The following is a 26,738-nucleotide window of genomic DNA, read 5'->3' on the forward strand; positions in this document are numbered from 1 at the left end:
CACACGCTGAAGGAAACAGGCAGCCGAGGTGGCGCGGCGCGCGCCGCCTGCGCTCCCGGGTTCAGCTTCAGGTCTCGGGAAAGGGGAGAGTTGACCGCAAGTCTAACGCCCTCCGAGCCAAAAGGAAATTATTTCAACCCAAACAAAGCCCTGGGGAAGCAAGGTGAACTTCTGTGTGAGACCCTGGAGGCCACCCAAAAAACTAAAAAGAGCTTTCCTCTACAGAAGGCCGCTGAAGAAATGGTCACTGAAAAATGACATAGGTGTAAAGAGCTGGTTTGATGGAGGAAAACTCATTCTGCATCTGTTCTTCCTTCTCTGAAAAGTGAGTCTTAGAGACTGGCCTTCGGGATGTCAGAAGGCCCTTGTATGGACAAGCTGTTGAGAGGGAGTTTAAACCTCACCTCAAATGACCTGTGTCAGGGTCAGGATCACCCCCACAGGAGGGAAGCTCCTGCGCCCAGACACATGCCCCAGCCAAAGCTACTTAACTAGGGTGCTTATCCGAGCCAGCTCAGAAGCACTGTCCACAGTTCCTGCTTGTATAGAACTCACGCAATTCAGTATGCCTGAGGTGTAACTACGACTAATATATATTTTTTCAAAGATTTTATTTATCTGACAGAGAGAGACACAGCAAAGAGGGAACACAAGCAGGGGGAGTGGGAGAGAGAGAAGCAGGCTTCCCGCCGAGTAGGGAGCCCGATGTGGGGCTCCATCCCAGGACCCTGGGACCATGACCTGAGCCAAAGGCAGATGCTCAACCACCCGAGACACCCAGGTGCCCCACTACCACTAATATTTTGTTACAACCCCCAGGAGATTCTGAGGAGTCCCGATGGTTAATTACTATTACATCCTACAAGTCCATCCACCTCTCGTGTTCACTTTCTCCTAATCCTTTGAGAACAAAGCTTCCAGTGCCTCCACAGATTAGGGCATCGGGGCACCTGGGAGGCTCAGTCTAAGGTTAAGCATCTGCCTTCGGCTCAGGTCATGATCTCAGGGTCCTGGGATCGAGCCCTGCATCAGGCTCCCTACTCAGCAGGGAGCCTGCTTCTCCCTCTCCCTCTGCTCCTCCCCCTGCTCATGCTCTTTCCCTCTCACTCCTCTCTCTCAAATAAATAAAATCTTTAAAAAAAAAAAATATATTGATTCAGGTACCACCACCACAAGGAAGCAGAAATGAAAGAAGAGTGCTTTCCTCTGGTGGGCTCCCAACCCCTTCAGGCTGGGGAGCTATGAGACGCACAAGGACCCTTCCCCGACAGCAGCGTGTGACATTCACTGTTGAGCTGAAATGAGGCAGCAGCCGCTTCGAGGAGCCACAGGCCCGTGGAGACTGAATATTTAGGATCACACTCGTGTCTCATGTTACTTTCTGTTCCACTGGGGAACAAGGCTTATATGAAGAAGGAATGTGGGAAGTACATAATAAATCACAAATATCACGTTTTTAAAAAGGCTAATATTTGAGAAACTTCCTCCGAGTGGAGGGCTAAGCCTCAGAAATATGAAGTTATGGGCTGCCCAGCCTCAAGGAGTGGAACTGCTGCTGGGACATGCTTGGAGAGTGACGAGCGACTCTGAGACCCATCGCCTCCCTCCCACTCCAGAACACTTTCCCCCTTGCAAGTCCGTTTCTTGCACCAAACACCTTCAAGAGGTAGTAAGAAACCAAAACCATTTAGGAGACCGAATACCAGAGAAAGTAACCATCTGAGTCAGTAGCCCAAGGCGGTGTGTGTTCACGCTCTGTTATTCTTTGTGGAGAGAAGGGCATTCATGAAAGGATAAATCTTTGCCTGTCATTCTTCCACAGGGGGAAAGGTGGATTGCAGCCAAAGATAACTCAACGGCAGAAAAATAGGACTCTTGACAAGAGCCTACATGGGCGCTTAGCTCCACCTCCCTTGTCTCATCTCTAGATCCTGTGGGGATGGAGGGAGAACCAGGAAGGAAGAACTTACAGGCACTGCAGTCACCCTGAGGACTCCGGAAAGTGAGACATTCTGAATGTGGATGTGGAAAATCACCAAGCGCAGAGGGGTTTTTTTGGTTTGTTTTTTCTTTTTCTTTTCTATTTTTTTTTTTCCCAAAGTTAGTTTTCTGCCCAGTCAGGACCCCCAATGACAAAGTCCAAAGCTACATTAGCCAAGTGTGATTGACAGGAGACAAGCAGCTGTGCTAGCAAATTCGACTTTTCACATCTCACTTGCCTGCACCAGACCCAAGTTCCAAACCAATTTATTCCTTCTTTCTTGCCCAGAGGGTCAGATTTACAAAGCTGCGTTCTTGTCTTTTTTACTCCACAAACGACTTCAATCTTTCCCCATAGCTAAGAGCACAGTCCCGTTTTCAGAGCCCTTCATGGCCCGAGCCTACCCTACCTTACAGAATTACACTCCCTCCCCTCTTTAAAAAGGAACTGAATATAAAAAAGAAAAATAAATAGCTGCTTGGGAACATTTCATTTACACAGATAAAAATGACTCCTAGAAAGAAGCATTTAGAGTTAAAACAAGGTTGCCTTGAAAGAGCACTCCGGGGTTGCAGCTAGGACAGAGCTGTTTTCCATCAGATGCCTTTCTGCACGGCTATGTTGCATAAAATATGAATGTTTAATTTAAGAGCCAGGGAAGGAGACATCCAGAATGCTCCCTCACTGTAGGAGGGGCCTTCTCCCTCCGTTTCTTGCTTTCCCTCATGTGTGCTCACTGCTGAGTGCTCTCTTACCTACGGCTAGGTGTTTCTGTGGTGGTGTCTGCTGTGTTGTTTCACTCTGGGAAAAATCTGTGCATGTAAAAGACAGTATCTGTTTGGTGATAGTGGAAAGAGAATACAGAACCCATGTTTGGGAATGAAAATAAGCTCCCACCAGAGCCCAACAAAATGTTTGCCGATGGGAGCTGAACGTGTGATATTTGCTTGCTGTGGCTGAATTACAAGTCAAGGAGTGAAAGCTCGGGTAGGACAGCCTTCGGAGCACACTGTTCCTGCCACCAAAGGCAGCCCCACCACACACGCCACCCCCTCGCAAGGCTCGAAGCGCTGATGTTTAAGGTAGCCTGTCACTTCCCCTGAAGATTGAAAGCATGAAAAGCTGCCACTGGTTTTTTGGTTTTTTTTTTTTTTTTTTTTTTTTTTTAAATAAGGAAGATAAAAGAAGTATGTCAGACTATGTGATTAGTGAGTCACAATGAGCTGTCACAAACATGTCCACTCTGCTGGTTTTTTTGTTGATGTTATTCAGAGCGGCTCCTGACACACCCTGTGGGGCTGATGTATTTGGGGTGTTGATAGGCACAGCTCTCCTGTGTGCTCCCGCTCTCAATAGAAAACATGCCAAAACGTAGCTTGTTTCTTCAATAAAAACAAGTGAGGGAACAAACAAGCCCGAGTTCTCAGGTGTCTACGGTTTCCATGGAACTTCGTTCGGCCGTCCAGAGATTTGATTAGGAGGCAAAAACTCCTACACCATGGCTGAGAAGCCAAACCTGAGTTGCCAGGCATCAGCTGCCAAGTGCTGGCTCCCGAGGCTGCTATCAGTTCCCTGCAGCGCGGTGTGCTGCTGTCGATCACGCGGCGATCAACAGAGGCCAGCCCCTGGTTCACACCACATTCGACAGCCCCTTCTAGAAAGCCAACCGCGCAAAGAATGGGCACTGAAATACAGAGGTCCTTCTACTGACCCAGGGAAAAAAATTATGAATGGGAACCTTCTGCTTCCCCAAAGCTCTGCAGACCGAACCAGCCCTGGCAGGAGCAGCTGGAAGTCAAAATGAGAGAGATGGACTCCGATCGCCCACAAACCTGTAGGAAATCTTCCATCTGCTGACAGAGTTCACCATCCCGCTGAATGTTTTCCCTCAGAGATCTCGTCCTGATGAAGAGCGAGTGCAATTCTGCCTCTGTGTTATCCAGAGATAATCTACAAGAAGAAGGGGGAGAGTGAGCAGGTGGTGCAGGGAAGCCAAACGAACTTTATTTTCACATTATATTTCACAAACTCTATTTCCACACTAGACAGTGTCTAGCTAAACTTCCCTAACTAACTCTTCCCCAGCTAACTCTGACCAGAAATGTCAGCTCAAAAACGTAATGGTTTATTTCTGTATTAGTATATTTCTATACTAGACAGAGAAAAAAACATTACCACACTAATTTCTTCTAGAAATTCAAAACCAGAACAGTTTATATCTTATAAGATGCTCATTCTTTGGGGGAGAAGAGAGAATATGAAATTCTGTAAATGGAAACTATGAACTGTTCACAACTTTGGCCTAATAAGCTCACTTTGGGAAAGACATGTCATCTGTGGTACGATGTTCCCAGTCAATAACACGGAGACACTGGCCAATGACAGGGCTTGGCTTGAAGAGCTATGATTGGTGTATTTCTGCATCGGGTTCATAGCTCTTATAATCAGATATAATCACTCAGATAGCAAGCAAAGGACTGGAAGTGGTTCATTGGAGCCAGCTTGTGAGAGGCCACTGTGGGCGTGGGCACCCCTCCCAACTCCTCACTCAGTGAGGCCACACCAGTGGCTTGAATCTGCCACGGTAGCAGTATGCACACCATGGAAATCAGCAAATGCTACAAACAAGGACTTCTTTCCAGGAAAGCTGGTTATTGAACATATACCACTGGATACAGGGATACGTAGTATAAATTAAAAAACACGGAACTCAAAAGCGCTCGTGTACACAGATTAGAGCCACATTAAAATGCACACCTATACTGGGATCAGCAGCAAATTAAAGTGATGTAAACACAGCCTTACGTCTGGTAGATACTTTCTCTGTGAGGCTGTGTGACTAATTTAAAACGAAATCCTTTCCCAACCCTTGGTATGGTTCCAATTGCAATAGAAAATAAACGTACCATGTTAGATTCTACAAGGAACTGGCCCTCAAGTTTGACTGATGTATACCAACTCCCAAGGTAAGAGGCTGTGCTGTTTGAGCTCTATCTTTGGGTGTGGAGGGATTTGAAGTTCTTAATCCATATTGTTTTTACACTGATGATATTCACTGGAAACGACTACAGTGGTGTTTTTTTAATTAAAAATACAGATTAATTTTTCAAAACCCCCAAATTCCAAAAGTGCACACACACCTCTGTGAGCAAATAAAAGGGAGGTCTGAAAATTCAACAAGACAAAACTCTTTAAGTTATAAAATGTTTTAAAGTTATAAAATATTCACCAGTTTCTTAAAAAGTAGTTTAGGGGCACCTGAGAGGCTCAGTCGGCTATGAGCCTTTGGCTCAGGTCCTGATCTTAGGATCCTGGGATGAAGTCCTATGTCAGGCTCCCTGCTCAGCAGGGAGCCTGCCTCTCCCTCACCCCCACCCCCTCTGCTCATGCTTTTGGCCTCTTTTTCAAATCAATCAATCAATCTAAAAGGTCATTTGAAACAAAACCGTGAATTCTCAGAATTCACTTTCGGTCTTCTTCGCTTACCTAGCAGCCTCCTGAACATGGTGCAATTTTTCAGAAAAGTTTAGAAGAATGGCATCTTTCTTTTGGGCTTCCTAGAATGAAAACAGAATTTTCTCTACTGTATGTGTAAAACTGGAAGGAAACAATTATCCCAAGACTGAAAGGGACTTTAAAGTCCTTGTTTTTATGCTTGATATATTATTCAAAGCAACTCAGTGAAACGTGAACTCTTGTATTCTTACTAACTGTATTCCTCAGTTAGTAAGATTTACCAGAACTCCCCTACTCTCCAGATATATTTAACTTCCCAGAGCAACCGATCCTGACGTGAAATACAACTCATGGGCACACAAACTCAATGGAGGTGGGTGGTGGCTTAGCAGGGCCCATTGTTACTGCGAGAATCCAATACATCCTCCTTAAATACCACCCATACCTGTGAGGGTGCCTTTAAGTGACGAGATGCCTACAGCGGTTAAACCAGTTTGCAAACTGGGTTTAAGCCGATGGTGCACAAGCCACAGAGGCCTTTGGATTCTTCACCTGTTCAGGGGACACAAGGAAGGTGGATACCAAGGGAGCAATTACCAGCTCTGGAAACATCCCCCCATGGGTAGGGACCAAGTGACACAGAGCACCTGGCTCCACGGATCTAAAGGGACTGACAGAGAGCCACCTGGGTGGCTCAGTTGTTAAGCGTCTGCCTTTGGCTCAGGTCATGATCCCATGGTCCTGGGATCGATCCCTGAATTGGGCTCTCTGCTCAGCAGAGAGCCTGCTTCTCCCTCTTCCTGTGCCTGCTACTCTGTCTACTTGTGCTCTCTGTCTCTCTGCCAAATAAATAATAAAATCTTTAAAAAATAAATAAATAAAATAAAGGGACTGACGGAAGACTCGCTGTAAGACCCACGGGATACGGAACACATTTTCTGCTTTCAGTGTCCTGAAAATCAACTTATTAAATGAGTCCTGAGTTCAACATGTCCTTTGTCTTCTGAAGAATGCAGTAATAATTACGTGTGTTATTTATGGAGCACGTACTAGGGGCCGAACACTAAAGCAAGCAGTTTATGGAATTATCCCCTTCAGCCCTCTTGGTTACCTGTTTGGAAGGATCACTAGCCCCATGATTAGAGGAAGAGATTGAGGGTCTTAACATTTAAGGAACTTGCCTGAGGAAGTACAGCTAATAAAAGACAAATCAAAATCCCAGTTCTGTCCTGTCCTGAAGCTCACACTGGAAGCCACCCAGCTTCCTCCCCAGCTTACAGCTACATCTACGTGATGGCTATCAAAACAACAAAGGCGATCCAATGAAGGAAAAACAAAGTGGTACAATTCGTAATTTGAGATAATGTAACAACAGACAGAGTTTTTCACTTTGTAACTGGTTGTTTTGGTATCCCAGAGCCCCAGCCAGAATCGGAGGTGACGGCCAGGGTGAGGACACCAAGCGCATGCTTGTCACAAAGTAGCCCGCCTCAGAGTTCACAAAGGGGAACGGAAGCGATCCTTTTCACTGTTCTGGGCTCCCGCACTCTCTACACATAACCAGTCACAAATCTAGTCAGCCCAACGCTGGGAATGTCTCAGCACCCAGGCCTCTGCCCTCCGTCCCTGTGGCCGAGACTCCAAGTCTCAGCTCTCTCTCTCCAAACCATCAGAGAGCCACCTTCTGCCAAGAGGGGCCCCATTTCCAGTTCTCTCTCCACTCTGGCCTATCCCCCACAGTGCCTTATTTTCCGAAAAACAAAGCCAACCTGGCCAGGCCATTATGCTGGGCTCTGACTTCCACTGGCTCCCCACTGCTAAAGCATGAATCCAGATTCCTCAGTATTTAGGATGTGGATCCTTCCTAATCAGGCCTCACCAACCCTGACCCCTGCCTCCCCCCAACCTCTCTACTTCCCTCCTAGCCTACACCCCCAGGCATTGGGCAGCTCAGCTCAGGAAGTTGCAGGGTGCTTCTGCAAAGAGAACCTCCATGGAGCCCACCTGGTCCTCTCCTGTCTCTGTGGGATGCCACCTAATACCTGGGGAAAAACTCCCCAGCGAGGACTCACACTCATTCTCTCTCTCTCTCTCTCTGAATTCCCACTTCCACATACCTGTGCAACAAAGTGCAGAAGATTCATCCCAGGTTTGTTTGCTTTTGTGTCTGCCAATTTGAGCAAAGAAGACAGTTTAAATCCTACTGCATTGCCAGCATACCCTCCCTAAAGAAGACAAATCAGAAGAAAAAATATATACGTATATCTTCAGACGGGCAAATAAACTTAGAAACACAACATCTTATTTTTTTTCTTAATTTTACTTACTGCATTCATGATGTTCCCTGCCTGTAGCACCAAGTGTAATATTGAATGTAGCTCCTCACACAGCATCAGCTCTGTCAAAAAAGAACACACCACAGGACCTTGAGCTTCAGTGCACAAAGAGAGCCACCACAGCCAAGTTCAAGAGGGCCTGAAGCAAGCTCTGACCCTAAACCACGTATTAAGACCGGAAAAAACAAATCAAGCCGCACATTCTGTGGTATATCTAATGCGTCATTTGCTACTGGCAATCCGTGTCCTAGTCTTTAACTGGGAATTGATAGATATGATGCTTCAGTGTATCACAAAACACTTCAATAAGGAACATTTTCAAGGTGTGGAAAATGCAAAGGCCTTATGAAAAGCAGAGCACTGTGTTATAGGAACAACCTCTTTCTTAGCAATTCTTTTTTTTTTTTCCTTTCTATCCACTAGCCTTCAAGATTATATTTATAGAAGATGGAAACTAACAGAGAGCAACATTTTGCTTAGTCCACGAGCTATGAGGAGATAAAAAAAATAAACAGGCTGGGATGACATGTAAATGACTTGCAAAGTTATTTACCCTTAGGGGCCAGGCACCCAGAGACTCAGTCCACTTTATTCAAATCTACAAATTTCATTTGGATTGGCTTAAGGTCTATAAAGGAGCTTTCATTGTAATATATCTTTAGATTAGTTCTTTAAACATAGCAGCTTTTGTACACACATCTATGCAAATTAACATTATTAAAAATTATTAAGGTATGTCAAAAGCTAAAAGCAAAGTTTGATGATTATTAAAATTAAAGTATATATATAGATAATACAAAGCTACCTATGATTTTGTTAACTTCATATTCTCCATTAAGTGTGGTATTACTTTCAAAAAATTACACTTGGATCACTGCCTATATTACGTTATCTAAGAAGGCCAGTATCTGAAGGTTAACCAGATAAGAAATGTTTCTGCCGTGCCCACAAATTTGCATGGCTCACTACAAGAACTATTCCTTCTCGATGTGCAGGAGGAACGGCCCTTCCAAAGTTGCTGCAATAGCCCTGGTGTGCGTGGGAAGAAATTTTAATAGGCCGCCCTATGGAAAGAAGAACACTCGCCCTGAATTCTGAGACTCCTCTCTAAACTGAAGAAAATACGATGGGCTGAAGAGCAAAACTTTATCTCAATATGGGCCAGAGCAACGGAACAGGAAAATCAAGTAGGAATCAACAGCTCTAGAATGCCTAGAAATCCAGAAAACAACCCAGAGGAAATCGCGCTGGCACTGGACATGGGATGCAGAAGGATGTGAGGGATGGGGAGCACGGGAGACGCTGCCGTGGAGATGAGGGGTGCCCACAACTGGGCTAGGCCTGCTTGCTCAGCGCCATCCATGCCTGAGGGCAAAACCCCATTGCTCTGGAGGGAGGCAGGAAAGCAATTCCAAGAAGTCTACCTGGACAGGCAAGTCATTCAAAGAAATGGAAACGACCCACGCACCCCTCTCAAACACAAATAGCCCACCAGGAGTTAGAGACTTGAGGGGAAGCAGGTGGGAAAAGACGCAGAGCAGAACCATCAGGAACCTGCAGAAGGGTGCACTGGAGATGCCCAGGAGGAGTCAGGAGGAAAGGAGGAATGCTGCTGAAAATGGACACCAGAGGCCGGAGGATGAGGGAGGATGCAGCCGGCCTAAGTGCCCAGGGTTTGTGCGTGCCCGCGTGCGCGCGCGCATACACACACACACACACACACACACACACACAGCATGCACACGGGAAGCTGACCTGGCAGAGGAACAAGAGCTAGCTACAACCAGCAAGGTTTACTCTGAAGCTGGGGATGAAAGAAATCTTCTTTTATGGGAGGTTACTATGCTAATTAATGGATTGGTCAATTAACCAATTAATTAATTAGGGAGGAAAGTAAATGGAAATAAGCCTTAACTGTCTGTCATCCCACGTAATATCTCATTTCCCTTTTTAGGGTGTAGCAGAATTAGGATTTCACATTTCTCATTTTCAACTAAACAGTTTTTTTTAAAAAGAACATGCTATCAGACCGCTGCGGCCACCATGGAAAACAGTACGGAGGTTTCTCAAAAAATTCAAAATAGAATGACCACACGATCCAGTAATTCCACTGCTGGGTATTTACCTCCAAAATATGAAAACACTAACTCAAAGGGATACATGCAGCCCTATGTTTATTGGGGCATTATTTACAGTAACCAAATTATGGAAGCAGCCCAAGTGTCCATCAACGGATGAATGGATAAAGAAGAGGTGGTGTATATACACAGTGGAATCATACTCAGCCATCAGAAAAGAATGAAACCTTGCCACTTGCAGCAATATGGGTGGATCCAGACGGTATAATGCTGAGTAAAATCAGTCAGTCAGAGAAAGAAATTCTATGATTTTGCCCATACGTGGAATTTAAGAAACAAAAACAAAGAAAAAGGACAGACCAAAAAATCAGACTGGACTCTAAAGAACAAACTGGTGGTCACCAGAGGTGAGGTGGATGGGGATGGGAGATGGGGCAAAGAGTGAAGGGGATGGAGAGTACACTTCTCGTGATGAGCACCGAGTGCTGTGGGCAACTGCTGAATCACTGCACTGTACACCTGAGACTAAGAGAGCACTGTATGTGAACTACACTGGCATTAAAAAATAAACTGATTTTAGGGGCGCCTGGGTGCCTCAGTGGGCTACGCAGCTGCCTTTGGCTCAGGTCATGGTCTCAGGGTCCTGGGTTCAAGACCTGCATCCGGCTCTCTGCTCAGCAGGGAGCCTGCTTCCTCCTCTCTCTGCCTGCTTGTGATCTCTCTGTCAAATAAATAAATAAAATCTTAAAAAAAATTTATTTTATTAAGAAATAAATTGATTTTAGAGGAGCCTGGGTGGCTCAGTGGGTTAAAGCCTCTGCCTTCGGCTTGGGTCATGATCTCAGGGTCCTGGATCGAGCCCCACGTTGAGCTCTCTGCTCAGCGGGGAGCCTGCTTCCCCCTCTCTCTCTGCCTGCCTCTCTGTGTACTTGTGATCTCTCTCTCTCTGTCAAATAAATAAATAAAGTCTTTTAAAAAAAAAAACATAAAAAAAAAAAGAAAGGTTTGAAGTGGCGGGGGGTGGGAGGTTGGGGTACCAGGTGGTGGGTATTATAGAGGGCACAGCTTGCATGGAGCACTGGGTGTGGTGAAAAAATAATGAATAATGTTTTTCTGAAAATAAATAAATTGGGGAAAAAAAAAAAAAAGAAAGAAAAAGAAAGAAATTGATTTTAAAAATCAGGAGAAGAAAGCTTACTAAAAAGAACAAAAACTAAAATAAAGTGCTCCAACCAAAATTAATAAAAACAAATTACATGAAGCCTCACGTGGTCACTTACCTTTAGTCGCGGTTCTTAGAATTGTTATGTCTGTGTATAGAGAAGAACACGAAGGTAAAAATTCCTTCTTTAGCACCATGGCTTCAATCCGAAGTGAATAGCTGAAACATAAAAAGTAAAACTGTAGGGGCATCTAGATGGCTCAGTGAGTTAAGTGTCTGCCTTCAGCTCAGGTCACGATCCCAGGGTCCTGAGATCGAGCGCCACATTGGACTCCCTGCTCGGCGGGAAGCCTGCTTCCCCCTCTCCCCCTCCCCCTGCTTGTGTTTGCTCTCTTGCTGTGTCTTCCTCTATCCAATAAATAAATAAAGTCTTGGGGAAAAAAAAAAGTAAAACTGTTGCATTTGAAGTCACTGATTTTAAACCCTTTCTCTGTGAGGAACAGTGATGGACAATCCTTACTTTGGCACCTGAATCAAGTAGTGCAGAAAGGAGTCCGCCAGGGACAGCTTGGACACATCTCCACTAAATGTTTTCAATTTCTTTATCTAAAAGACAAACAGAGAATAGAGAAAAAGAAAATAACTTGTGATTAAAATGTAACATTATTTTAAATTCATCTTAGAATCCCTGTAAGAAAGTAAGATTTCAGGACTAAATTCAAATTAATAAAAATGTAGACCCAAGAAAAGACAGAAAAGGAAATCATCACAATGACTATGTTTTTTGAAAGAAGAGAAACCAGACAAATGAGAAGAAGAGCTGTGTCATGTGTGTGGGTATAAATAACCTCAGTCTGTCTGGAGAATCAGAGACATAGGAGTCCTCAAGGGAAGGGTCAGTTCTAAGGATGGAAATGTTCTGAAAGTTATAATCTGGAAAGGAGATCACTGGGAGGAGGAGGAGGACACTGGGTCGTCATTGTAACGCGGTCCTCTAGGTCCCTAATGAAAAAAAATCTCAATATTTTGAATATTTCGGATATAAAATACTCGGACTGGGGGAGGGCTAACAGACGTTTCTGTGGCTAAATCCTCCCTCCACACAGAACAGCCTTACACCAAGTGGCTGCAAGAACACACAGGCTGTCCAGTGGGAAGAGAAAAAGGAACAGGGCTTAAGCAGCTGAGGGGTCAATGTCAAGATCTCCCCTTTGAAAATGACCAGGTAATAAAACAAGGTACATTCAGATCCCATTTCTAGAAATTTTACAAGAGGCATCCACTGCGACCCCCACTCTCCATACACATACCACAGGTGTGGGGTACTAGACTAGAATGTACTCTCCCTACCTACACAAGGTGATAGGTTTATTATTTTCTTCTGCTGCTCATTTTTGTGTCCTAAAATGTCTATATGAACATGGATTACTCTTGTAAAATTTCAACTCAACTCAAAGTTATCCTTTTAACCGCAGCAAAGAGAAACAAGAGTTCTGACCCAGGAATACAGCCAAACAGCTAGCAGTGGGGGATGGAAGCAAAGAGAAAGTTCTCAAACTGCATCAGAGCAAATCAGCACCTTCATCACGTAGAGAAGTGGACCAGCCCAGTGGTGGGAACTTTTCTACTACTTCCACTGTCGTAGAGCGTCTTGCAACAAGAATACTTTACCGCAACTCGAACCTTGGGACTATGAGTAAAGTAGACAGCCCACCTCTGCAGCTAACTGTTGCCAATGAGCACTCACCATCTTTCATTAGTCTTTTAAAGCTCACTCTCTTCCATCCCTGGGATCATGGTGGGTGCCCATAAAAATAACATGCCTTTTCAGTATCTTGAGAAATAGGAAATGACAGCTCCAAAACACAGACCAGGGAGTATATGCAAAGATCCACAAACTGAAGTGTCTACCTCAACAATCTGAAAATACGAAATGTCACAGGGCCGATGGACACCCTAGACTTAAGTCTGATGCTTAAGACTACATTTTTTAAAAAATGGGCAGAAAATAGCCATTGGTAGAACGGTATCATTTCTTTACCGTTAGGGCCCCAAACTGAATTTCCCATTTTTAGGCTTATTTGACTTAGGGGCAGATGGAATTTTTGGTTGAGCTAAACTCAAGTCAGTACCTAGCTGCTGAATGGAGAAAACCGTAGGAGGTCCTGATCCTTTCTGAACTAGAGTTTAGCAATCACTATATATGGAAAGGGGCAGAGCGAGGTTGTCCCTTTTCTAAGACCATCAACTCAGCATGTGCAAAGCTTCTGAAAAGAAGAGCGCAATTTTCTGTCTAAAGCCTATAGAATAGGTCACACTAAATAAACCTGGTAGGTATTTCTATTAAACATGTGCTCAAGCTGTAACTGAACAATGATTAATCTCCTTCACTTACTTAAAGAGCTAAAAATGTTTATGGATTTCAAGAGCATGGTGATGGAAAGATAGTATTTAATTTAAATGCCATGTACACAGTCGTTAATTCCATTTCAAAATGAGACTCGTTCATTAAGAGGGATTACTGTACCTTCACAGTGGTAGGGAGGTAAAAAAGAGAGGTGAACAAACCCTATAATTATTGTACATTCTCGTCATCATCAAAAAGCATTTATCACACATTGTTAGGCATAATTTTGTTGGCTGAGCTAAGTGAGTCTCGTTATGACCTGGCCGTGCCCGGTGTCTGTCCTAACAGCAGAAAGCATGCTCCTTAAGACGCACACATTCCCAAGGGCAGACCACCTTCGTCCCATCTAATTCCACTCACACGGTCTCGAAATAGCGAGATTTCCCACCAACAGGTTCACCCAAGAGAAGACCCTGGGGTTTCCTCCCTGTCCTTCTCCCCAACAAGGGGCAGAGTGGGTATAGAAGGTTGGGAGGAGGGGATAAAAATGTCAGAGGAGGCAACCAACCTGCTGCCTGAGAGAACAGGAAATTTCTACCCCCTTCCAGCCAGCCCTCTGTCGCTGAAAGTGACACAGGGGTGGGGCCCCACCCCCAAGGGAGGGAAGGACTCCCAGGCTGCATCTGGGCTCCCTTCTGACCATCCACCCCGCTCCTGCACCAGCCTCTCCCTTGTCCCTGCCCACAGGAATACTTTTCAGGGCAAAGAACCCCCTCCCAGGGCTTTTATTTCTGGGCCTGCCTTCTTCCTCTGCAAGTTTTAACCGTGCAAACATTTAGGGCAAAATGAAAAAAAAAACATGCCAGATAAAAGATCTGTGGGGAAGGGCAGAGAAATCCTGAAAACAAATTAACCTTCTCCTGGCTTGTCAGCTGAGAATGCACGACTGAAAAGGGCTGTTTCCGCTCATATTTTTCAACATGCTGATAAGATGACAGTATCACTCAAGCGACACTCGCCCCGGTGCTTGCTCTGGAGCAGGGGCGATGAAAGGGCTGGAGGGAGGCCCACGGTGGTGCGGGGTGGGGTTGTGAGAACCTTTGCCCTTCCTTCCTCAAAGGGATGCGGCAGAGTGCCGCAGAAGGAACCGTGCTGGGGTGAGATGAATCACGTGGAAATCCACTTTCCCCTCTGGCCTGTTGAGTATGGGCCACAGGAGCAGAGTTCCAGCAAACCTGCGCGAGCCTCAGTTTCCCATCTGTACCCTGAGGACTGCCTGACAATGTGGCCGAGAGGATTCAGTGGCAAAGGCACCCCAGATCATCAGCTGCAACAGAGTGACCTTCTACGTGCTAGGCACACTGGACTACACACTTGATCCCATTATCTCGCCCGACTGCATTCTGCCCTGCCCAGTGCCTGGAACACAGGGACACACATGCTCCGTCAATGTTCAGTCCCTTCCTGTGCGAAAAATGAGCACAGAACATGACACCCCAAGCTTAGCGACATGTGGTTACGCAGACACTGGTGCACTTATTAACATATTTCTGCCACATTCCTAAACCTCTCTCATTTGGCCCTGGTTCCCCCTTGGCCCCATCCCTATCCTCCACCCTCTACCCTGGACTTGGGGGTTGGCCTTGGTCCAGGTGGCGCTGGGAACCACGCGGCACTCAGAGCGAGGCCAGTGGGTCCCCGCAGCAGGCATCTGTCAGAAGGTGGCTTCCACGGGCACCGCGATGCCCTCGCAGATCCCCGCAGTGGTTCAGGGAGGGGCGCCAAGAAGCCCTGGAGATGGCCAGGGTGTTCCCGCTGAAGGAAGCTCCCAGCTGAGTGTGTTGGGCGTGGTGAGCTGAAGCCCAGAGTCGGTAATGTAAACAAGAAGTGTGACCAAGCCTGTCGGGTATTCAGGCTAAGGATGACCCTGCGGGGGGCACCTGGGTGGCTCAGTGGGTTAAGCCTCTGTCTTCGGCTCAGGTCATGATCTCAGGGTCCTGGGATCAAGCCCCACAGGGGGCTCTCTGCTCAGCAGGGAGCCTGCTTCCCCCCTCTCTCTCTGCCTGCCTCTCTGCCTACTTGTGATAGATCTCTCTCTCTCTCTGTCAAACAAATAAATAAAATATTAAAAAAAAGATTCTCCCTTTCTCTCTGCCCTTCCTCACCTCTCTCTCTAAAAAAAAAAGGATGATCCTGCAGCAGGAGAGGGGGACAGGAGAAGCAGCTGCCTCTGGCTTGGTGGCAGAGTCTCAGGGCTCTGTCTCGTCCCAGCAGGACGTTGTCTCCGGGGCTGGCTAACTGGTGGGGAGCGAATGCAGCACTCGGGTGGGTTCCAGTCATCTAACTGTTAACACCCCCCCCTTGAATTATGCGCCACCCTCCAGCTCAACAACATGGAGGCTTGACAGCTAAGTTTGCTTCTTTGAAAAATCCCCGAGGCCTCTGCAGCCTTTGCATTCTCTAATCACCCCTGAATTTAAAATTAGAAATGTAGGTATTAGGAAAACCTGTACTTAATCTCCCACCTCTTCACTGCGGCACGAAGCTGGCAGCCTCCCCCAACCCCGCCTAACGTCCCTTTCGTTAGAAATTTAGAGCTTTTTGGAGCATGTCTACACGCGCTCTCAAATGTGACCCTCACTGAAATAAGGCATGAGGTCAGGCAGGAGTAAGCACAGCAGCAAGTTCTAAGGAGGAGGCACGAAAAAAGCCCAAAGGGGAGTAAGATTTCAAGAACAACTCAGTCTTTTTAAAATCCAAATTAATTAAACCCTAGCCATCCTAATTAAAGAACTCTGAAACTCTCATTCTCTACATTAAAAAAGACTAAGGGCTGTTCAGTGTGTAAGATCCAAGGTAAATTATGATTTAACATACCTTTCCCTCAAGACTTTAAGACCCTTTACGGTCATTAATAAATGCTGGTAATTAATCTTGACTTAGGTAAATTACACTTAATTTGCAAACAGAAAAGCTGACACAGAGAGAGAGGTTCAGATTATCAAATACACCTAGAATCCTCAGTTACCTAGTATGACCCTTGAGTTGGCTTTGCAAGTTTATCACAGATTGATGTAAAGAAGTACAGATATATACTCCTCTTGTTATTTATGGCACTAAAGTCAAATGCCATAAATGATGTGTGGGAAGAAGAGTGGGATGGAAGAGAAGAACCAGCAGTGTGGGTAAAAGGGTAACTTAAACTTTTTACTTTGTAAGATTTTACATTATTTAAATGTTTGCAAGCACATATATTCATGTCATTTCTTACTAAAATTTTTCAGGGTTCCCGTCTTCAGAAATAAAAGGCAGCATTACAATTTTGTAAGATTTTACAAAGTTTCCAACCATTCAATGGCTCAGTTAATTCAGTCCCCCCAAAAAGATGATTAACTTTATACTGCAGTACTAAACCGCTATAATAGCAATTTTCCCCCTTTAAGTCAATTACAGAGACAACATTTCTTAGCAGTTTACCTACTTCTCCAAAATTTTAAAGCATCTTTATCCAAAAGTGATTTCCTTTTATTTTTGTGTGTATAAGGTATACATATTTATAAAATAACCTAGATACGGCCTCAGCAAAAACTGTCATTGGTGATGGAAAAGGAAACCAAATTTAATTTTGGTCCCATGAGCCCGGTACCACGCCCAATGCATAACTAAGGGTTTGGCATCCTAGCAAACCCTCACTGTACAGGTGCAGACACTAAGTTCAGCAGAGTTGGGAAATTTGCCCAAGCAAGGGGACATCTGTTCCCTAACTCCACAATTTATGCTTCTCTAAGTCACTTTTTATTACTTGGATATGAGAAGACTCTGGCTCTAGGTAGCAGAGGCCCCTCCCAGGTTGAGTTCTGACACTCTGAAAAATACTGAGCTTTGATCACTCCTACCATCGAAAACTCCTATGCCAAATTCCTCACCTCCTCTGACTCCGGCAAAAGCTTAAGAAATTCTCGCAAGGTCTCTGATCCATAATGCTCACTCTTTCCCTGATGAATATCTTCTACGATGGACTGAGGAGACCTGGAAAAGGTAATTAATTAGATTCCACTTCACGTCTGTTGGAGTGCCAAAGAAACACAAGTCAGTGGAAACTAAAACAAATCACCTTGACCCTTTGCCCATCCCGCCTTCTTCCCAGTCGGAGGGCCGTCCTGTGTCAGCAATCACAGGAGACCCAATGCCAGGGAAAGCGGGGGTCCCGACACACACAGCCCAGAGGCCCCTACACCCAGAAGCCGACCCTTGGGCATCCCAGAAAAGCGGAAAGTGGCAGCAAACCATAGGAGTCTTCTCTGGGAGAAGAAAAGCAATCCCCTTTGGTTTGGAACCCTGGCGAGCCTCTCCTCTCCACTTTGGAACACTGGCATTTCACCACTGTCTTCTGACCAGTCCAGCCTCCGCTGAGGGGCAACACTATAGATGAACTCATAAATTCCCCGGCATGACAGGCTTGAACAGATACCCTCAGGCAACTCTGCCTGTACTTCAAGCCATTAGGTTATGCTTCCATGCGGGAAAAGAGCAGAAAGCGACAGGCACTGGCGCACTCATCACGCCGTGTTTTGAAGGCGGGTAGGCAGGTATGAGGAATGAACTTCGCTCATGTTAGAAGCTGAATTTTCAGCTCGGCCACACCCACAGACTGATGCTGACACCAGGGATATGCCTAAAGTTGCCAATGTGTGCAAAAACCTTACTTCTTAAATTGCTTAAGAAATATCCCAATGTTCATGCTCCGTTTTGCATCCAAGACCGTGATCTGGAAAAGAACAGACACACAGAAGTCTATTACAAATGAGGAGACTTCGGAGGGAAGAAGAGAAGTAAAACCTACCAAAATACAACACTAATTATGAAAGAATAACTTCCAGTGTGTAAATCTGGTTATTAATCGGCATACCTAACACAGTTTTGCAAATCTTAAAATATTATCATCTCCCCAAACTTCCTGCAATGATCTATTTCGTTAACTATACATATCTATTTTAATCTTGCCTAACTTTTTTTTTTTTTTTTGAAAGAGAGTGAGAAGGTGTGTGTGCACAAGCTAGGGGAGGGGCAGGGGAAGAGACAGAGAATCCCAAGAAGGCTCCATGTTCAGTGCAGAGCCTGACTCAGGGCTCGATCTCAGGACCCTGAGATCATGACCTGAGCTGAAACTGAGTCAGACACTTAACTGACTGAACCACCTAGGCGCCCCTTATCTTATATAATTATTAATGAACAATGTATATTAAAATTGTTTAAATTTAGCTATTTCCTCTTAGAATAATATAGCCTTCATTTAAAAGCTCAAATTTGAAAAACAGCTGTGTTAGCATAGCCAGATCATATGAGATTTGAACTAAGAAAGCAAAAAATAACTCAAGCAACTGTAGAGTTCCAAACCCTGCTTTAGGGGTGTAGAAGAACCAGTATTGTTATTTTAAGAAATGTAATAAAATTAATTTTTTCTAAAAGATAAATTTCTTTTCATTGAGAAAGAATATGTGCCCTTCATATATTGTCCTTCGGGGAAGGTAAAAAAGTCTTCTACGTTTTATTTACTCAGAATTTAAAAAGGAAAATTGTTGTGCTGCATTTCACCAAGTCTAACAATGCATATTAACATCACTGGAATCAGGATGTCTGACAATGCACAGCATCTTCGACTTACTGAAATATGGTGCCATTCGAATATACTGTCGAAACCCGGATTTGGGCTACAATAGGTTTTAGCTGTTCAAAATGAAAAATTGGGCAGGGTTTTATCAGACTAGAAATTAGACAGAAACTTTGTTCAGCAGGGGGTGGGGAGGATGTTGCTATTAAAAACAGAAGCCGGGGCATCTGGGTGGCTCAGTTGATTTAAGTGTCTACCTTCGACTCAGGTCATGATCCCGGGTCCAAGAGCCCAGGAGTCCCGGGATCAAGCCCACATCAGGCTCTCTGTTCAGCAGGGAGTCTGCTTCTCCCTCTACCCCTCACCTCCTTTGTGCTCTCTCTCTCTCAAATAAATAAAATCTTTAAAATAAATAAATAAAAACTTTATAAATACAAACATACATACATAAACATTCATACAGAAGCCATTTCTTTCTCTGGAAGGGAACATCCAAGACACATGGAGGAAAAGATCATCTTAACACTGCCACAGGTTTTTTTTTTTTTTCCAACTGTTTTTTGGTAAAGGGAGACTAGCTAAAACAGGAATGTTGTTATGATTCTCTTCCTTTCCAAATGTATGTGATTCATTTGTGAACAAAAGCGAATCAGGTTTCAGATTAAATTCCTGTTCTCTAGGTCTGCTTGTAAGTTTCTAAGCAGCAGCGAGAACTGTTAACCAAATTTAATGGCACTTCCTGGCTATAAGGTTAAATTTTTACGGGAGTGTGGCTGCCTTCTTTTGAAGGCTGATCTTAAACAATCACATTATTTACTATCCTAGGGGTTTATTTCATGTTCTTGCAATCACCTACCAGCCATAAAATAAACTCCCAGGCGCACAGGGCAGGCTCCTTATGGGAAACCTACCCAGGGACAGCAGTTCAAGCTCAGTGTGAAAGGAGGGGAGAAGATGGGCAGAGAATAAAACCTGTCAAACATAACACCCTTTAAAGAGGAAAGTGCATACGAAACAGAGGAATCTAAATTTAGTATGACAGAAAACAAGTGTATATTATAATCCATCAATTAAAAAGCCACAAGTAAGAACACGTATACTGATATAGTAGTATTCGTACCCAAAGGACTCCCTCGGCACTCACCTCTACCCAGAATGAGGAAAAAACTTCTTTCTTATTTCTCTTATTAAATCACCACCTCTTGGTCTATTGGATGGCAGCACCCTCCCCCGCCCCCAGCTCCATGCCCCTCCCCTGACCCCGACACTCCATGCCCCCAACCTAGGTTCATAGCTCCTGCCCCTGGAAAAGGGATGGAGAAATTATTCTTTTTACTCCTATTTGACAGATAAGGAAACCAAGCCGCAGAGATGTCACGTTATCCCTTTCCCAAAGCAACACGAGAACTGAAATGCTAGTCTGGGTCTCTCAGGTTCCTTCTCACTCTAGTTCCTGTGAGTTTGAATATCGCTAGCATACAGGAATAGAGAGAAGGGGCCAGGCTTCCCCCACCCCACCCCGACTGGTACCCACTCCAGGAATGGGGGCAGATCTAAAGAAAGCCACCCCTAGGGCCTGGCCAAGTCCCCTGGCAACTCCAGAGCTGTCTGTGGGAGATGATGGATAGAAATCATATTCTCACAGCTGAGACAGCCTCTAGGAGCTGCCATCACGAATGCCCCTTGACTCGGGGTAGCAGCTACAGCCTGGGGCAGTGGCTACCTCCACCACTTGAAGCAAAGCTTCAGAAACTGGCCAACAGTATAACAGAGGGACACCTAGGTAGCTCAGTCAGTCAAGCGTCTGCCTTCTGCTCAGGTCAGTCCTGCATCTGCACTGGGCTCCTTGCTGAGCCGGGAGCCTGCTTCTCCCTCTCCCTCTGCTGCCCCCCCTGCTTGTGTTCGCTCTCTCTGACAAATAAATAAAATCTTATAAAAAAAATTTTTTTTAAGAGAATTCAGCAATACTCCTAAGGAATAGCCTGGGCTGGCCATCACTGAGCACCTTATAGGGCAAAGAGAGCCCAGAGCCTCATCCAAACAGCAGGAAAACTGAGAGCATTCCAGGGGCAGTCCTGCTCTCTCTCCTGGCATCCTCTGACTTGCCTAGCATGCAAGCTGAGTCTTCCTCACAGGCTGTCACACTGGATCCTTCTAAAGCAGTGTTATACAAGTGTCTGTTAAAGTCTTTTAAAGCAGGTTGTCACCTCACGTGCAAATTAGCTTATCTTACTCCCCAAATGCTTGCCAGCTCAAAGCTGGGCAATTCAGGAACCTCTGTGTGTGGGACCGGGCAGTGTTCTGGAATCCCCCAGAGCACTGGACTGTGCACGTGCCGGTGGCACAGGCCACAATAGACAGCCTCAGGAACAAGGATGGCCTAACCCAGCTCCCTCCCTGCCCACCAGTTCCAATCGACCAGAATCTTCTTTTCTGGACACCGCAGGACAGGGAGGTAGGACCCCCACTGAAATCAGAGCCTGTCACAGCAGGGACAGCCTGAGTACTACAGAGCTCACAGGCTTTCCCGTCAAGGGCCACCGAAGAGTTATGCCAGCCTGGGAGAACAAGGGAACAAAATATAACGTCCTGTGCCCCATTCACATGGTTCTGAGGACTTCCCACTAGGATGGGAGGTGGCCCTGCTGGAGAACCAGTGTCCCCACACACGGCCCAGCTGACCAGGGCTGTCAGGTCTCCCTCTGAAACACTGAGACTAAGGCACTCGGGCAGGGCTCCGATTGGTTCCACCACAACCCTTTAAGCACCCCTCTTTTCTTCTATGATTCCGGAACATTCATCCACAAGCAATCCCCTACACAATCTGCCTCCCATAGTCTTTCAAGGAAGAAGCAGCTTTTGTATTAATCACCTTAACCACTTTTATTTTTTTTAAGTAATCTCTACCCTAATGTGGGGCTCGAACTCACAACTCCGAGATCCAGGAGCGGCATACTCTACCGACTGAGCCAGCCAGGAGCCCCTCTCCTGCACCATTTTTAAATGGTCAGTGTCAGGAAGAGCACTGATATCGTGGTCCAGCCATCACCACCACAAGCCCCCAGAACACTTCCCATCTTACAGCACTGCAGCTCTGTACCCATTAAGTCCTAACTCCCCCTCCTGCCTTCAGCCCCTGCCAACCACCTTTCTGCCTTCCATCTCTCTGAGTCTGACTGTTCTGGGAAACTTCACACCCGTGGAATCATATGGTATTTGTCCTCCTGCGACTGGTTTATTTCACTGAGCATGATGTCCTCAAGGCAGAAGAAATGGTTAAGCCACGTTTCTTTCAATAGGTCAAAGAGGGCTTCCCTTTCTAAGTACCACTAAGTAGTGGTTATTTCAATGCTATGTCAATTTTGGAAAAGCAAAATTTAAAAAAATCTTCCTGGATCCTCTTATATAGACATAGCTTTTGGGTTTTGATGTTTTTGTTTTGTTTTCATTTTCTTTTTCATTTTGGTTGGCTGCCAAGTGGGAAATGTTCCAGCCTGCATCGAGGCTGGGGGGCCGTGGGGGTGGGGATAAAAACCTAGTTGAAGCTTCTTTTTTTCCCCCTCCTTTCAAATGTATTTCAAATACTCGTCTAGTTCTATAGTTCTGGATTGAGCATGTCCCAGAATTCTGGAACATACTGAAAACATCACAAAAGTTGAGAAAGAATAAATTGAGAGTGGGAGAATAAGTTATTACTGTTCAGAAAACTAGAAAAAGCAATCTTCCTTCCATCCTCCCTTCCTCTCTTCTTTGCTTTCTTCTCCTAATAAGGAATTTTAGTTATTTCTCGTAAGGTAAAATTAATTATAAAATTACTATAGACAGCATCTAGAATGATCTCCTGTATTCCAAGGTTTGTGGGTTTTTTCCTTTTTTATTTCAGTTTTATTGAGGTATAATTAACAAATAAAATGTAAGATATTTAGGATGTGCATCACACTTATTTGATATATGTAAACACGGTGAAAGGACTCCCGCTCCCCCCACCTCACGGTCATCTTTGGTTTCTCCTTTTCAGGGAGAACATTTAAGTTCTATTCTCTTAGCAAGTTTCTATTACCCAACACAGTGTTATCAGCTGCAGTTACCTTGTTTTATACTACATCCTCAGGCCTTGCTCATCTTGTGTATTGTCAATCCTGCTTTTGATCATATTGATCTACATACTGATCAACACTCCCTTTGGTCCCTTGGTTCAGTTCTGTCAGCTCAGCTATCTGTAATTTCCTTTAGAGGATATCAACTAGCTAAGACTGTCACTTTTTTTTTTTTTCTTTTAATTTTATTTGAGAGAAAGAGAGCACAAGCAGTGGGGAGGGGTGGAGGGAGAAGCAGACTCCCCACCGAGCAGGGAGCTTGATGTGGAACTCAATCCAAGGACCCTGGGATCATGACCTGAGCCAAAGGCAGATGCTTAACCGACTGAGCTACCCAGGCACCTTGTCCCTTCCTTTAGAGCACTGTAGATTCCAGAGGGAGACATGAGACCCAGCTGACCAGTGTGAGCAATGCTGAAGGGGCTGGGAGCAGTGGGGACAGGCAGACAGAAAACATCTCAGGGAAGAAGTCAGTGAACTCTGCAAAGAAGGTGGAGTTTGAGCTGACTTGGGTTATTACTATCCCCAGTAATACAGTTTTGTTATTTCTAATTATTTTATTACAGTTTAATTATTATTATAACATTTGTAGCCTCCTCAGGTTAATTTTTAGGTAACAAAAACACAAGGTTAGTAATATTTCATAACCTTTCCTCCCCTCCCCCTTACTAAATGTTCTAATTTACTCTCTTGAGTGTTGTTCTTCCTAAATTCAGCCATTCCTGAACCCAGCTCTTCCTTATCTTCCAGCAACTCCTTTGTCTGGAATATAATGAAACTTATTTGTAATGCTTTATAAGCCCTTTCAAGTAGAAGCCAACCACATAATGGCAGGCCATTTTTGCAGGAGGTTATTATGTTTCAAAGGGACATTATCTGATCCCTGAGGTGCTTGAACCTCCAAATCATGGCCTGTGTTTCCAGGCTCAGGATGGGTCCCTCTGCCAAACGTGCTAGTTAGGGTATTTTCCACTCCACGCAGACAGGGAGTGGGAACTATTACTTTCAACCCTAGATCCCATTTATTCCTTCTGAGTAAATTGGGAAACTTATCACTGAACCTTGTGAAACTATCACTCTGCTAAGTTGTAATTTCCTTAGGAGAAGGTCTAATGTGGGCAGAAAATAGCATGTACTGTATTCTTTTACTACAAAATATATTTATACACATATATATTTATTAATTTATATTTTTAATATATATTTTTAAATGAAATACAATATATAATTATGAATTATTTATAAGTATTAACATATTTATAAATATTTTATATATATAATACTTCTAACCATGTTGGGATAGCATGAAAAATTAAAAATAATTCTGGATAACCCTTTGTTATGTGACAATATTGCCTAATACACACTCAAATCCATCCACCTAAACTACTCATCCTACTTGAGTTCTAAAGAGTTGAAAAGTTAGATTATCTTATGACACACGGTCATGGTGGTTTAATTTTTCCTTCTAGCAGCTTCTCTCAGATTAGGACCTACCAGTGTTAAAAAACAGTCACACACCCATATTCATCGTACCATATTCACAATAGCCAAAAGGTGGAGGCCCACATATCCATCAATGGATGACTGGATCAACAAAATGTGGTATATATACAGAGGAATATCACTCAGCCTTAAAATTCTGACACATACTACACGGGTGAACCTTAACGACATTATGTGAACTGAAATGTTCCAGTCGCAAAGAAACAAATACTATATGATCCCACTTACATAAGGCACATAGAGTGGTTAAATTTTTAGAGACAGAAAGCAGAAAGGTGGTTGGTGGGGCTGAATTCAGGAGGGAATGAGGAGACAGGACTTAACGGGTACAGAGCTGCAATTCTGCAAGATGGGAAGAGTTCTGTGGGGGCGTGGTTGGTAACAGTTGGACCACAATGTCAATGAGCTTCCTGACACTGAACGGCACATTTATAAACAGTTAAGATGGTAAATGTAATGTGTATTTTATTCCTGCTACTACGGCACATATATAAACAGTTAAGATGGTAAATGTAATGTGTATTTTATTCCTGCTACTTCCCTCCCTCCCTGAGTGCTTTTACCTGCTCTTGAATTAGCAAACCTAAAGCTGTGAGTTCCAGCAGCCCCTGGAACTATCATTTTCCAAAATAAATTTACTTATATTACATCATATCATATCATATATTATATTGTTATATATTACTTTATATTATAAAAATATTTATAAGGGAGGCCATGCATTCTAACCTAGTAGCTGCCCACTCAGCAGTATTGTGAGCTAGACCCCCTTTTGGTTGTTACAGGTGGTTTCCTGAGAGGTACACTCCATTTCCCGCTGTACCCATCCACTCTTTCCTTCCAAATTCTTTTTTTTTTTTTTTTTAAGATTTTATCTATTTATTTGACAGACAGAGATCACAAGTAGGCAGAGAGGCAGACAGAGAGAGAGGAAGAAGCAGGCTCCCTGCCAAGCAGACAGCCTGATGTGGGGCTCGATCCCAGGACCCTGAGATCACGACCTGAGCCGAAGGCAGAGGCTTTAAGTCACTGAGCCACCCAGGCGCCCCTTCCTTCCAAATTCTCAAAATTCAGTAAGGAGAGCTAGGAAACAATGGTGAGAAATGCCCTACGGTACAGCAAGGAGTCTCTGCTGGAAGCTGGGGCAAAGGCCAGGGTACTAAGGAAGTGACTTCTTGCTCCGTCCAATACTGAAAGGATCCACTAAGAAATAAAAGGGCTCTGCAGAAAGGGAAGAACAGGGAAGGTCGGAGTTCAGCAGGCGAGGGCATGAGGAGCTGTCCTCAAGACTTCCTCTCAGATTTATTTCACAGTTCACATTTAATTCTAATCCTAGCATTCTCTGCATTTTATAGTTCGTAGACTCCTGGCTATCTCAATAAGGGACTATATCACCAATTTCAAGTGAATCCCCCCAAGTGAGCCCATGGAGAAAAGAAGTTAACCTGTTCCTGAGCCAGACAGAGGAAAGAGGTCAATACCGTCAGCTTGAGAATTCAATTATGTAGAGGGGTGCTACTTCATCCTTGAGCCCTGCCCACTCTTACCCGAGTCACTCCATCTTTGACCTATAGCCTCTACTCCTGTAAAACAGATTTTAAAAATGATACATCGTTGCCTGCCCCTCCACTGCACTTTCCATTTTTGGTGTTCAACATTCTTTCCTTTCAATCTCTACTTTCCTCAGTACTTCTGCTAGTAAGCAGAGGTTTCTCAATTTACTTTGTTTCTAAACAGAGTACTTTCAAATGCATGTTTTGACTCAGTTTCCAGAATATATGGTTATTGGCAGCCCTGAAGCCATGCTTTCGAGGTGAACTTCTTATAACCTGCCAGCTTTACTTTGTTCTCAGTGTAAGGCATTTACTGCTTACTAGAAATGTTTCTTAGGAAATCCACCTAAAACCAGCTTTACGCTTCAAACTCTCTGGAAATCTCTATTCCACAATGGCCACAGCTCAATCCAGAGCTCTAAGGAATGAAGGCTCCCTTCTAACACTTAGGGAAGGAAAATTAGAGGGAAAAATACTGATAAAATCTTCAAGACATACATTAGTTAAGGGTGTCTTTAACAAAGGGCATTCTGTCTCAGAAAGTTCCAGTTAATCTCAGTTAGTGGAGCTCAGGAACTCGGGTTTTTGTTTCCACAGAGACTAACAATGTG

At 44.5% G+C, this 26,738-nt stretch overlaps 1 protein-coding gene across 2 annotated transcripts in view; it reads right to left on the minus strand.

Annotated features, from left to right (window-relative positions):
- The window catches only part of FHDC1 (FH2 domain containing 1), a 39,915-nt gene that overhangs the window by 5,849 nt on the left and 7,328 nt on the right, over positions 1-26,738 (minus strand). For both annotated transcript variants that reach the window (XM_044224857.1, XM_044224858.1), the window contains exons 3-10: positions 18,067-18,128; positions 17,287-17,389; positions 11,534-11,619; positions 11,132-11,232; positions 7,765-7,835; positions 7,555-7,662; positions 5,468-5,538; positions 3,814-3,931 (exon numbers count right to left, since the gene is read on the minus strand). In XM_044224857.1, the coding sequence (XP_044080792.1) occupies positions 3,814-3,931; positions 5,468-5,538; positions 7,555-7,662; positions 7,765-7,835; positions 11,132-11,232; positions 11,534-11,619; positions 17,287-17,389; positions 18,067-18,128 (720 nt within the window). The remainder of the gene's footprint in view (positions 1-3,813; positions 3,932-5,467; positions 5,539-7,554; positions 7,663-7,764; positions 7,836-11,131; positions 11,233-11,533; positions 11,620-17,286; positions 17,390-18,066; positions 18,129-26,738) is intronic.

This window comes from Neovison vison, chromosome 11 (genome assembly GCF_020171115.1).
Source record: "Neovison vison isolate M4711 chromosome 11, ASM_NN_V1, whole genome shotgun sequence".
In the NCBI taxonomy this organism is placed as follows: domain Eukaryota; kingdom Metazoa; phylum Chordata; class Mammalia; order Carnivora; family Mustelidae; genus Neogale; species Neogale vison.